At 41.6% G+C, this 13,302-nt stretch overlaps 1 protein-coding gene across 2 annotated transcripts in view; it reads right to left on the bottom strand.

Annotated features, from left to right (window-relative positions):
* LAMA3 (laminin subunit alpha 3) overlaps positions 1-13,302 on the bottom strand; it is a 254,743-nt gene that overhangs the window by 55,383 nt on the left and 186,058 nt on the right. For both annotated transcript variants that reach the window (XM_047793935.1, XM_047793936.1), the window contains 4 exons: positions 11,761-11,841; positions 5,802-5,908; positions 3,345-3,395; positions 1,851-2,002 (listed from right to left, as the gene is read on the bottom strand). In XM_047793935.1, coding sequence (XP_047649891.1) covers positions 1,851-2,002; positions 3,345-3,395; positions 5,802-5,908; positions 11,761-11,841 — 391 coding nt within the window. The remainder of the gene's footprint in view (positions 1-1,850; positions 2,003-3,344; positions 3,396-5,801; positions 5,909-11,760; positions 11,842-13,302) is intronic.

Below are 13,302 nucleotides of genomic sequence, written 5' to 3'. Positions count from 1 at the left end.
CCCAACTTGGAAATTAAACAACACAGTTCTAAATAACTATGATCAAATAGAGATCAAAGATATATGTCACAAGGGTAATTAGAAAGTCTTTTGAATTGAATGAAAATGAAAACATAACATTTAATAATGTGTGGGATCCAAAACTTCCCTTGAAAAAGACACATGCACCTATATTCATTGCAGCACTATTCACAATAGCCAAGACATGGAAACAACCTAAACATCCATCAACAGATGAATAGATTAAGAAGATGTGGTATATATACAAAATGGGATTCTACTCAGCCATAAAAAGAACAAAATATGCCATTTGCAACAACATGGATGGAACTAGAAACTCTCATACTACATGAAGTAAGTCAGAAAGAGAAAGACAAATACCATATGATATCACTTATATCTGGAATCTAATATATGCACGAATGAACCTTTCCACAGAAAAGAAAATCATAGACATGAGAACAGACTTGTGGTTGCCAAGAAGGAGGGAGAGGGAGTGGGATGGACTGTGAATCCGGGGTTAATAGATGCAAACTATTGCCTTTGGAATGGGTAAGTAATGAGATCCTGCTGTATGGCACTGGGAACTATATCTAGTCACTTATGATGGAGCATGATAATGTGAGAAAAAAGAATGTATATATGTATGTGTGACTGGGTCACCCTGCTGTACAGTACAAAATTGGCAGAACACTGTAAACCATATAATGGAAAAAAATATAAATCATTAAAAAAATTTTAAATGTGTGGGATCCAGCTAAAGTAGTGCTTAGGGGAAAATTTATAGCATTAAATGTGTATATTAAGAAAGATTCTGGATCAGTAAATAAGATTTTACCTTAAGAAACTAGAAAATGAATGGCAAACTAAACCCAAAGCAAGCAGAAGGAAGAAAATAGATGGATAAGAAAAGAAATTAATGAAACTGGAAATAAAAACAACAGAGAAAAATCAATGAAATAAAAAGATCAATAAAATTGATGAACTTTGGCCCAGAATGATCAAAAAAAGAGATAAAACACAAATGACCAATAATGGAAATGGATGAGAAAGTATCACTACAGATTTTGCAGATATTGAAAGGGTAACAAGGAAAAATTATAAACAATTTTATGTCACTGTATTTGGTTATTTAGCTGAAATGGAAAAATAATTTGAAATATATATACCAAATATCACTCAAGAAGTAACAGATAATCCTAATGGTTCCATATCTATTTTTCAAATTGACTGTATAGTTTATTAAAAAAAAAAAACTTTCAGAGTTTCTGGCATGGTGGAGTGGTTAAGAATCCAACTGCAGCAGCTCGGTTTGATGAGGAGGTGCAGGTTTGATCCCTGGCCCAGCACAGTGGGTTAAAGCGTTTGGTGCAGGCCTTCATCTGCAGCTTGGATTCAACCCCTGGCCCATGAACTTCCATATGCCATGGGTGCAGCCATAAAATGGAAAAAAAAAAAAAGTTTTCAACAAAGAAAACCCTAGGCCTACATGGTTTCTCTGGAAAATTTATTCAAATAAAGAAGAATTAAGAACAATTTTACCCAAATTCATATTTGAGTCTTCTGAATGCAAGATACTGGGCCAAAGACTATGAGAAAAATGAGCCCCAAAACATTCAGGAAGTAAGAGATGTCCACTTAGGAGTGTTAGTTTTGTGTCTTCACTGGTACTTTTCACCAGTAAAAATCTAATCTTCATTTAGATCAGAGGAAGGAGAACAGGCCCCCTGAGCCTTAAGTGGACCCAAGCTCACCCCCTTTCCTGCATGAGAAATACCTGTTCACGTCGCATCTCTTCACCATGGATCTACTCTGGGCCAGGCACCGTGCTGGACCTGCAGGGTACTCACCCTCAGGTCCTTGGTCTGGGTCTCCAAATGTCTCATCTGCTCCAGGGTCCTGGAACTGACACTCAAGCCCTGGAGCTGAGACTTGACCAGGCGGAGCTCGTCATCCATGGTGGCCAGGTCATTCAAGAGCGTCATCACGCAGCTGTCACAATCTATAGGGGGCCACAACCAAAGGTAGATGTGCTGGGGGCTGTGGAGCCACAGGAACGCAAACAGAGCACCTGGGCTCTACAGCTCAGCTAATCTGCACACTTATCATCACAGGCAAAAAATCCCAGTCCTGGACTTCTCCAGGGAGGATGCAGATGCTGACAAGGGAGATTGGGATGCAGATGCTGACAAGGGACAGGGGGCATTTTACAAAGAAATAGTGGAGTACAGAAAATGGGCAAAGGTACTCAAAAGGTACAGTTATAAAATAAATAACTTCTTGGGATATATGGTGACTATAGTTAACAATACCATATTGTGTATTTGAAAGTTGCTTAAAGAGTATATTTTAAGGTTTTTTTGTTTGTTTTTTGGCTTTTTAGGACTGCACCTGTGGTATATGGAAGTTCCCAGACTAGGGGCTGAATGAGAGCTGCAGCTGCCGACCTCCGTCGCAGCCACAGCAACACCAGATCCAAGCCGAATTTGTGACCTATACCGCTCTCACAGTAACACCGGATGCTTAACCCACTGAGTGAGGTCAGGGATCCAACCCACATCCTCATGGATACTAGTCGGGTTCATTACTGCTGAGCCACAACGGGAACTCTTAAAAGTTCTTAAAGAGAATTTGTGGAGTTCTCTTGTGGTGCAATGGGTAAAGGATCCAGCATTGTCACTGCAGCCACCTGGGTCACTGCTGTGGCGCTGGTTCTGTCCCTGGTCCAGGAATTTCCACATGCCATAGGCATAGCCAAAAAAAAAAAAAAGAAAAAAAAGAAAGAAAGAAAGAAAAGAAAATTTGTAACTGTGTGAGGTGATAGATTTTAACTAAAATTGGTGGTGATCATTTTATAATATATACATATAATCAAATCATGTTGTATTACCTTAAACTAATACAATGTTGCATGTCAGTTATATCTCAATAAAACTGTGCAAAAAAAAGAAGAAATGGTGAGTCTATGCTACTCTTTGCTTATTTTGTATGTGGGGAAAATAATAAATAGTTTTCATGTATTGAATGCTTGCTGTTTAGCAGGAATCATGATAAGGGATTTACAAGCATTTTTCCAACAACTATATGAGGTTGGTATAGTTATTATCAACCTCAATTTTAGCATTTTACAAATGATGACACCAAGGCTTGAAGAAGTAAGGTCATTTGCCCAAGGTCATACAGCTATTAGCCGACAGAGGCTGGATTTGAACCCCAGTGGCCCTCCTTCCATTTTCTCCCACGGTTGCTTTCCCAGACTAGAAACTGCATGTCCCAGGGTGGGACTGATGGATCTGGAGCTGAACCCCACAAACTGGGAAGGAGGGGGTGCTTTCTTTTCTCACCATCACATTCTTCTCCAGGGCCACTATCCTTGGGTTCTTGGTTCATGCAGTCTGAAATGAGGAATAATCAAAGAAAAGCGTGTTGTTAAACTCACCCTTCGTGGCCTTTTCCACTTGGCTCTCAGGAAAGCTCCTTTGGGAAGACTATAGTCACCCAACCACCCAGCATCGCCTGCTCTTCCCTCTTCCCTCCCTCAACCCAGCCACTGCTCTGGAAGCTTTCTCATCTCCCAACAGTCTTGCTATAGGAATGGCTCTTGAAGCCTCTCTGATTATATATTCAGTTTCTTCTCTACAAAGGGCCAGGCCATCCTTACCAAATTAAGACTCCTAATCATTAGTGTTGGCTTCATTTGACAGCCTCCTACACAACTGCTAACGTCTCCTCCAATATCATCCAAGAGCATTCAATAAATGCTCACCGAGCACCTTGGAGCTCTCACTGTGCCAGGGCCCTGTGCTGGATGTAAGAATACAAAGACAGCAGCACAAAAGTCCCTGCTGCTAGAGTTCCCGTCGTGGCTCAGTGGTTAACGAATCTGACTAGGAACCACGAGGTTGTGGGTTCGATCCCTGGCCTTGCTCAGTGGGTTAAGGATCCAGCGTTGCCGTGAGCTGTGGTGCAGGTTGCAGACGCGGCTCGGATCCCACATTGCTATAGCTCTGGCGTAGGCCAGCAGCTACAGCTCCGATTGGACCCCTAGCCTGGGAACCTCCATATACCGTAGGAGTGGCCCTAGAAAAGGCAAAAAGACAAAAAAAAAAAAAAGTCCCTGCTGCCCTGTGGTTTCATGCCCCTATGGAGGAGGCAGACAAATATCACTAGAGTGTGACAGATGCTGTGCGTTATGGATCCTCTCTTCCAACTACGAGCACACATGCTAAATTTCGAGGTTCTCAGCTATGGACGGGAAAGCCTACTGGTTATCCTTGGACATTCCTGACTTCCTCCACTTGTCTTCATTCCCCACACCAGGCATTCTTACACTGAAATGTCCTTTCATCTCCCTCTGAAAAATCATCTAATTTCATCAAAGGAAAACTCTAAGCTTGAAGTTTCCTAGACACACGACAAGGAGGCACTCACATGTGTGCTTCTCAAATAGGTAATGCAATTTCCACACATGTGGGTATACACATATGTTTTCAACCACATTTACATTTATTTAGTTGTCTGTTTATTTATGTTTAGGGCCACACCTGTGGCATATGGAAGTTCCCAGGCTAGGGGTCGAATCAGAGCTGCAGCTGCCAGCCTACACCATAGCCACAGCCACAGCCACACAGGATCTGAGCTGCGTCTTTGACCTACACCACAGGTCATGGCAATGCTGGATCCTTAACCCACTGAGCCAGGCCAGGGATCGAACCTGTGTCTTCATGGATACTAGTCAGATTCATTTCCACTGAGACATGATGAGAGCTCCAACCACATTTACTTTTAATGCAAAAAAAAAAAAAAAGAAAAATTGTAAGTTTGAGACTTCTCTGTGGCACAGCAGGTTAAGGATCTGGCTTTGTCCCTGCAGTGGCTCATGTCATTGCTGTGGCACGGGTTTGATCCCTGGGCCACAAACTTCCACATACCTCAGGCAGGGCCAATAAATAAATAAATAAATAAATAAATAAACAAATAAGTGGAGTTTCCATTGTGACTCAGCAATATTGAACCTTACTAGTACCTATGAGGATACAGGTTCGATCCCTGGCCTTGCTCAGTGCGTTAAGGATCTAGCATTGCTGAGAGCTGTGGTGTAGGTCACAGACACAGCTCATATCCTGTGTGGCTGTGGTTGTGGTGTAGGCCACCAGCTGCTGCTCTGATTTGACGCCTAGCCCTGGAACTTCCATATGTCATGGGTGCAGCCCTAAAAATAAAAGAAAAAAAGAGAGAGCAAAAGAACACTATGATTTCCTCAGATACACACACGAAGGAAGCTGATGACATGATAACGTTATAACATCAAACGGAGATCTTGGCAAAATCACATCATAGGGTCTGGAGTCTTTTTTTTGGGGGGGGGGTTCTTTTCGGAGACTCATCTGCGGCGTATGAACGTTCCCAGGAGAGGGGTCAAATCAGAGCTGCAGCTGCCGACTTACACCACAGCTCATGACAAAGAAAGATCCTTAACCCACTGAGCAAGGCCAGGGATCAAACCCACATCCTCATGGGTTCGTTACCCTTGAGCCACAGCGGGAACTCCTGGAGCTATTTCTGGCTATAATTAGTGAAGTTTTAAAAACAATTTACAATAAAAAGAAAAAAACTTACTTGAAGCTATTCACCAATCTGTGAAGACTACCTAAGCCTTCCCAACCTTGTCAAAAAAAGGAGATACTTTGGTAGCTGAAATTGCACATGAAGCTTCCCGAAAGTGTTTGCCTGGGTTCTTTGTCTGCTAGTTTATACCAGTTTGATAAATGCAGGTTAACAGTGGTATGAGTCGATCTTACCTCCGGTCAGGGGGTCACAACTGACCAACTGGCCATTGCTGTTACAATTGCATGGCTGACAGCTACCTCCGAATTTCTGGGGATTCCCAAAATAGCCCGGTGCACACCTACACAGAACACAGAAAAAGAGGGGAAGCACCCAAGGAACTCGTCATTTATTCCACCCAATTTTCTCAACTTCTAGCTCCCTGTTTAGGATGTTGCAGCTCTCTGGGAAGAGGGGCAGATATCGATTTGCAAGAGTGAATGCGCTAAGTGAAGTCAGCCATACAATGAGACACCAACATCCAATGCTTTCACTGACATGTGGAATCTGAAAAAAGGACAGACTGAACTTCTTTGCAGACCAGATGCTGACTCACAGGCATTGAAAAACTTATGGTCTCTGGAGGAGACGGTTTGGGGGGTGAGGGGATGTGCTTGGGCTGTGGGATAGAAATCCTGTGAAATTGGATTGTTATGATCATTATACAACTACAGATGTGATAAATTCATTTGAGTAATAAAAAAAAAAGTGAATGTGTCTCCGTACAGAGGCATCTATGACTTGGATGAGAACGGTAGGGGGCGCACACAAGATTGTTCCTTCCTTGACAGGAATGGTATTCCTGATGCTATCACACAATTACACACGCTTAATTTATGCTAATTACCTCAAAGAAAAAAGTAAATTCATATGATTTCAAATGTTTGTGTAAGGGGGATTTTATTAATATTTCCTTATTATATATTTCAAGTCTGCAAAATCAGTATTTATTTGCACCAGTCGCTGCAGTGATTACATAGGGGCTTAAATAACAGATCAGAGACAGCTCCCACCTTGGCCTGAGCCTCTAGTACTTAGTGATGAGAACTCAGTTCCTATGTATAAGGTAAAAGATCATATTTCCTTGATTCTGAGTTTCTATTGTTTTTTTTTTTCCAAAAAATAAACACATGTTAATGTTTCTGGAACTGGGATATAAGTTAAAATGTTTCTGTTCATGGGCTAAATTCCACTCCCACTCTATCCCCACCAAAGTGTCATTAAATCAATGTGTGTGTGGTATCTTATCATCCACAGAATTGATAGAATCAAGGACATAATGGCATTTGACTCTCTTCCCCAAATTGAAGCTCTGCATCGAACTTTGAGGCAATTTACCTATGGATACACTGGTGATATAGGGCAAAGGACATGGGTTTTGAATCAGGAAGATCAGGCTAGGTCCCTGCTGATCATCTCCGGCTGTTATCTTAACCCCTCAAGCTCCCATTTCTTCAATTCCTCTTATGAAAATTAAGCTCTATATGGAAGTCTGATTCAGCTTCTTCCTTCATCCTGCAAAGCATTAGTTACTGATTACCAGAAATAACTTGTTCCTTTTTTCTCACTTTACAGTAGTGGCTAAACACAACGGACTAAAGTAAAACTTCCTTATCTCACAGATGACATTGGTACTATATATAAAGAGAGGAGAGCACATCTGTCACCTGCAGCTCTGAGTGACCCAGGGAGGAGTGTCCCCCAAGCACGGAATGAGCTGGGAAGCCCTCCCCCTCTCCCCCACCCAGCTAGCTCCCCCATATCCTCCTACTTTTTACCCTATACCGTGCTGGTTGGTATCCACCATTGCATAGTGAACCACGAGTGCCAGGATGGTGCTGCCAGCCTGGCACAGAGTGGGTGCTCAATAAATGCTTAACAAATGAAAAATTTTAACATTAAAATTGCATTAACCTGTAGAATTTTTTTTAAACAAACAAACAAACAATAGCTTGCTTTCTTGAGACAGAAGAACATAGCATAAGCTGAGAAACCTGTTAATGAAGAATTTCTCTTTTCAAATCAGCTGCCTGTCAAATGGATGTCCCCTCCAGCCTGGTGCTATGTTCTACCTCATTGTTTGTTAAGAAGCACAGAAGGATTCAAATAGGAAGCCTCTCCCAGGTGGGGGCCCCATCACTTTTTTTTTCCTTTTTTTTTTTCTCTTTTCAGGGCTGCACCCACGGCATATGGAGGTTCCCAGGCTAGGGGTAGAATCAGAGCTGTAGCTGCCGGCCTACATGTCACAGCAATGTGGGATCTGAGCTGAGTCTGCGACCTACGCCACAGCTCATGGCAACTTTGGATCCTTAATCCATTGAGCAAGGCCAGGGGTCAAACCCACATCCTCATGGATACTAGTCGGGCTCACTACCACTGAGCTACCATGGGAACTCCCTCCCATAGCTTTTAAATCATGGAGCCTGGAAGACCCTCCCAAGCCCATTGTCCCAGCCGACCCAGCCTTCCCATCTCAGGGGAGCTGCCCCTCCCATCCCTTACCCTTAGAGGCTGGTCAATGCCCCTCCTGTTGCAGCCTGACTTAGGCCAGTTATGTCCTCTATTTTAACAGCTTGTTTGTACATTTTTCTACCACAAACTCTAAAACCCTTGAGGGCAGAGTCTATGCTGATGTGCTCTATGCTGATGTGTTTCTAATGCTTAGCACAGTGCCAAGCATATACTAGGGTCTCCATACATTTTTCATTGAAGGAAAGAATGAAAAATAGATTTGAGGCAAGGATGGGCAATATTCTCTTGCAGAAATGAAAAATAGAAGAGCCTTGGCTTGCTCCTTTTTCCATAGGATACTGTCCAGACCCTTAGCCAGGTCTGCGCCATAACACATGGGTGCCCACAACAAGGCAGTCCCCTCTTCCACCCATGGCAGTTACCCTTAGCTTTCTTTCATTTCTTCCCTGGCATGAGCTGCCTTCCACCTCCACCTCCCAACTCCCCTGGGTTCTAGTCATACCTTTGACCTACCTAAGTCCTACCTTGTCCATAAGATGTTTCAGATAACCCCTGGCTAGAGTGGCCCTCCCTTACTATGAAATCCAGTTGAATTAATTTTTTTTTTAATTTGGTAAAACTCTTCTAAAGTTATGCATCAAAACGACATGCCAGAATGATCCAGGAAAAAAAAATATGAATAAGAGTTTCCAGAGGAGCCTTGCTCAACCAAATATTCAAAGCCATTTTAGAGTTTCAGAAATGGCGCAGAAGTAATAATGGTGTAAGACCGAAATCAAATATACAAATCGAATTCAAGTTTTTATAGAAATTTTGAACACATTTAGCTTCAGTGAATTCAGTGAAAGGTACTTAGCCAAAGAGGGATGAGAGTGAGAGAGCATGAGCTTAAGGGGAAAAACAGTGGGAGTCTGTCCCCATCACTTAGTGAGCACATATCCTGCAGTGAGCATGACATGAGGGGGTGAAGCTGCTATTCTCTCAGCTGGTCTAGTTTGCCTGTGCCTCTTCTGGTGTGAATGTCTCACCCTACTGAGTGTGGTTCTTGGTGTAACCAAATACCATGTACATTTCATGCAACACAGCCCTGGAATTATTGAGACGTGGGGTATTAGAAGAGTCAAGGTTATTTGAACCCTGGTCAATTACTGCCTTGCTAGTTGACCCCAAATCTATCTCCCTGTGAGATGCAACACCATCAAAAGGTTCCACATTTTCCATCATGAAGATTTGAATGTAAGAAATAAAGCCACAAAATTACTCAAAGAAAATATGCTTAAGTCTTTATATAACCTTTCTATAAGCATGATGCTAATGGCTGAAACACTAAAGAAGAAAAGAATAGATACAAATACAGTAAAAGTTGACTGTTGCATGTCCAGAATTGACAAAAACAAAGCCAAAACACATACAAATGAAAAACAAAACTGAGAAGTACATCTGCAACATGTAGTATGAAGGGTTAGTTTCCTCTAAAAGAATTTGTACAAGCCAATAAAAGAATAAAAGAATGTTCCACTAGAAGACAGGAGTAAAAGATCTGGAAAGTAATTTTAAAAATAAGATTTACAAATGGTCAATAAGCACATAAAAAGTCCAATCTAATTATTAAACAAGAAATGTAAATTAAAATGACATACAAATGGCATTATTTCATTCTTTCTTATGGCCGAATAATATTGTATATATGTAGCATATTTGCAGCAACATGGATAGACCTAGAAATTATCATACTAAGTGAAGTAAGTCAGACAAAGACAAATATCATATGAGATCACTAGTATGTGAACTCTAATAAAAATGATATAAAAGAACTTACAAAACAGAAAGAGACTTCAAAGATTTTGAAACCAAATTTATGGTTACCAAAGGAAAAACGTGCGTGGGGTGGGGGATAAATTAGGGGCTGGGATTGACATATACACACTACTACATACAAAATAGACAGGTAACAGGGGCCTACTGTACAGCACAGGGTAATCTACCTACTATTGTGTAATAACCTATTTGGAAAAAGAATCTGAAAAGGAAAGGATATGTGTATACATACAATTGATTTTCTTTGCTGTACACCTAAAACTAACACCGCTTTGTAAGTCAACTATACTCCAATAAAATTTATAAAAGAAAAAATCGACATACAATGTTTCCCTGATACTGGCAAATGTTTTTTAAAATTTATCAGGTTTAGTATCCACTGAAGACAGGCTCTTTTGCTTCTGGCAGGACAGTAAACAGATATGATCTTTCTGGAGGGAAATTTTGCAAACTGTATCAAAAGCCTGAAAAACGCCCCTATGCTTTGGCCCAAGGGATTGACTTCTATAATTACATTTTAAGGATTTGTGCACACAAATATTTAGCTAAAAGGATTTACTTTTTGTGCTGCTTTGAATGGAAAAGAGTAAAACTATCTCAAGAACCAACAGTGGAAGATGATGGAACTTCAGTGGAACTTCTTGGTCCTGACATGATGTGATCAACAAATATTTATTGATACAGAAAGATATTACTAATATACAATGGGATGAAAAAAAAGAGGCAAAACAGAAAGCAAAATAAGAACCTACTTTTTTAAAAAAGAAAAAGTCTACACATACAGAACTGATCTGTGAGAACATACAAGGAGCTTTTAGCAGCGGTTTTATGTAGGTAAAATGATTATGAATAGCACTGTAGGTGAGCATGCCTAAGTACAGAGGCAATGCACAGGTGTGGTGCTTGTTAGTTCTTTGCTCACCTGTACTAGATCATTTTCTATTATAATTACGTACAGACTTCAGGATAAAGTTATTTTAAATATAAAAATGTCACGCTCAAATGTTTCGCTTGTTATATGTTACTCTTCCAAAAATGTGTGTGCGATCTTCCCCTCTAGACTGTAAGTACCTGCTATATAGCCTTCAGAATGCTCGGCAGGGCCCCAGGCACAGTAGCCAGTCACGAACTATTGTTCAGGAAAAGCTAAAGCGTGGCTCTGAGGCCCTCTGTGATCAAGCACGTATTTTCCATTTTGTAACATGTCCTCTTTTGTTTCACAAACATTGCTAAACACCTCTTCTAGGAAGAGTATCACACTAAGCACTAGGGATTCAGAAATGAGTGAGACACAGACTGTCCTGCAAGTGTTCATAATGTCGTATGGGCAGTAAGGGGTGTGGGTGTGTGTGCGTGTGCGCGCACAGGAATACCTAGGGCTACTGATAGGTGTGCGTAGGAGTAGGTGGCATTGCATGTTTATGCACAGGCAAGTAGGGGTGTGCATATGTGGGACCAGGAGTATGTAGAGATGAGTCTACAGGGCATTAGGAGTATGTAGATATAGGTGTGGGGAGGGGTATGTAGGTGTATATACGGGTATGCAGGTATCCAGAGGCATTTGTTGGAGAGTATAGGGCTATGATATACTGGACCTCATTCTCAAATTTCTGAACTAGGTACAAAAGAAGAAAGAGAAGGCAGTTAAGGATGTATTAAGTGAGCAGGCTTGTATTTTTCCCAAGAGACCTTTTTCCAGCCTCAGGGAAACCAGCAGCCCCACCCCTAGCTCTGCCTCATGACCCAGCAGAGTCCCGCCCACAGCCAGGTGCCCCCTAGAGCCCCGCCCACGGCGACCCAGCAGTGCCTGCAGAGCTCACCCCCAGGGCCAGATGGGGAGGTGGCGGGAGGGGTGGCGCCTACCTTTCGCACAGTGTTCCAGTGTAGCCAGGTTTGCACAAGCACCTCATGTTTCCTCCGGTCACGATGCAGCCAGTGGCAAAACTTTAAGACAGAAAAACAGCCCCAGTAAAAACATAAATCTATAGGATTTACTTATGCTCATTCTTTTTTGCCAAAAAAAAAAAACAAAACTAGAAAACCTGACTTGCATTAAGTGAACTTGGAAACCAAGGGTCCAGCTACCTCTCATGGGAAGAAAAGTTTTGCCCATCAAGACATGTGGAGATGATGATGAATGATTTCAGGTGACACTGGGCAAATTTGGTTGAATAAGGACTGAAGGCATTTATTTGATTTCTGGCTTAGAGAAAAACATTCCTTCCCTTTAAGACAGAGTAGAGTAACTCACTTTGGGAGAGATGATTACGACAGCATTTTTCCAGAAATAACAAGGAAGGAATACAACAAGTCTAGGCAGAAAAAAGAACAGAGTACGGATTCTTCAAAAAAAAAAAAATTTTTTTTCCCCCTGCTTGTTTATTCAAGTTCTTTTATATTGGGCACAATCCCTTCTGGGAAGAAAAAGTGGCAGTGGGGCCAGACCCTCAGAACCCCAGAGGAAACTAAAACACAGAGCATGCTCCATGTCCAGGTATTTCTGTGGGCACAATCATTGGTAATTTTCATACTTTTCCAATCAGGCTGTTGAAATTTTGATTCCCTTTCTTTTAGTTCTAAACTGGCATCTATTTGAGAAACTTCTTTAAAGAAACATCAAATGGAACATGAAAAAGTCTTGTTGCCTTATGAAATGTCTATGTCCATTGAACATTATCACACTGGCATAAACCTGAGGGAAAATAATTCCATTTATCACTTGTTGGTAAGACAATTCTTCTTTGGGAAGTTTTTCTTGGCCAATTAGATAGATACAGAGTTATACCTCTAAAGGGATAGTTAGAAATTGGTCAGCATTATTAGTATCGCTGCAAGGAGAATTACATAAAAATAGGGTTTTACTGATAAGTCTTAGGAACTGCGTGTTACTTCAATTGCACAGAAGCTAGAAGCCAACCTTGATGATAATATGCTTTGTTACCAAAGATGAAAAGCTTTCCCCAAGCAGCCCGTGGAAACCTTGCTGCTTTTTCCTCTCTCTTGCTTCTGCTCAAACAAGTCTGGGCAAGTGTCAAGTGATAGATCCCTTTACAAATAAAGCCACAGGACTGGGCAGGTTTAAAGGGTATCAAATACACGCAGACAGCTTACCAGGGTGCACATTTCAAATCTGCATCTCCAGAAAAGCCACATTGGGCAGGTGGCTTCTGGTAATTTCAGGACCTGGCCAACTTCTCTGCCAACTTGGCTGATATCACTCAGCCTGGCAATCCACACTTTGTTCCTGAGCCTATGCACTATTGGCGCTTTATCAGCTTCTTTCTGATTTTCAATCCAAATCTTGCTTCACTTAGTTCCCTGTTATATTTTGTTTGGGCCCCCAGTGAACATAATAAACACGAATCTAGCAAGGGCGCCAAACACAACATGGATTACCATGGAAGA

This window comes from Phacochoerus africanus, chromosome 8, assembly GCF_016906955.1.
Source record: "Phacochoerus africanus isolate WHEZ1 chromosome 8, ROS_Pafr_v1, whole genome shotgun sequence".
Taxonomy (NCBI): Eukaryota; Metazoa; Chordata; class Mammalia; order Artiodactyla; family Suidae; genus Phacochoerus; species Phacochoerus africanus.
The sequence above is the reverse complement of the archived record's forward strand: the minus strand, read 5'-3'. Positions and strand labels throughout refer to the sequence as shown.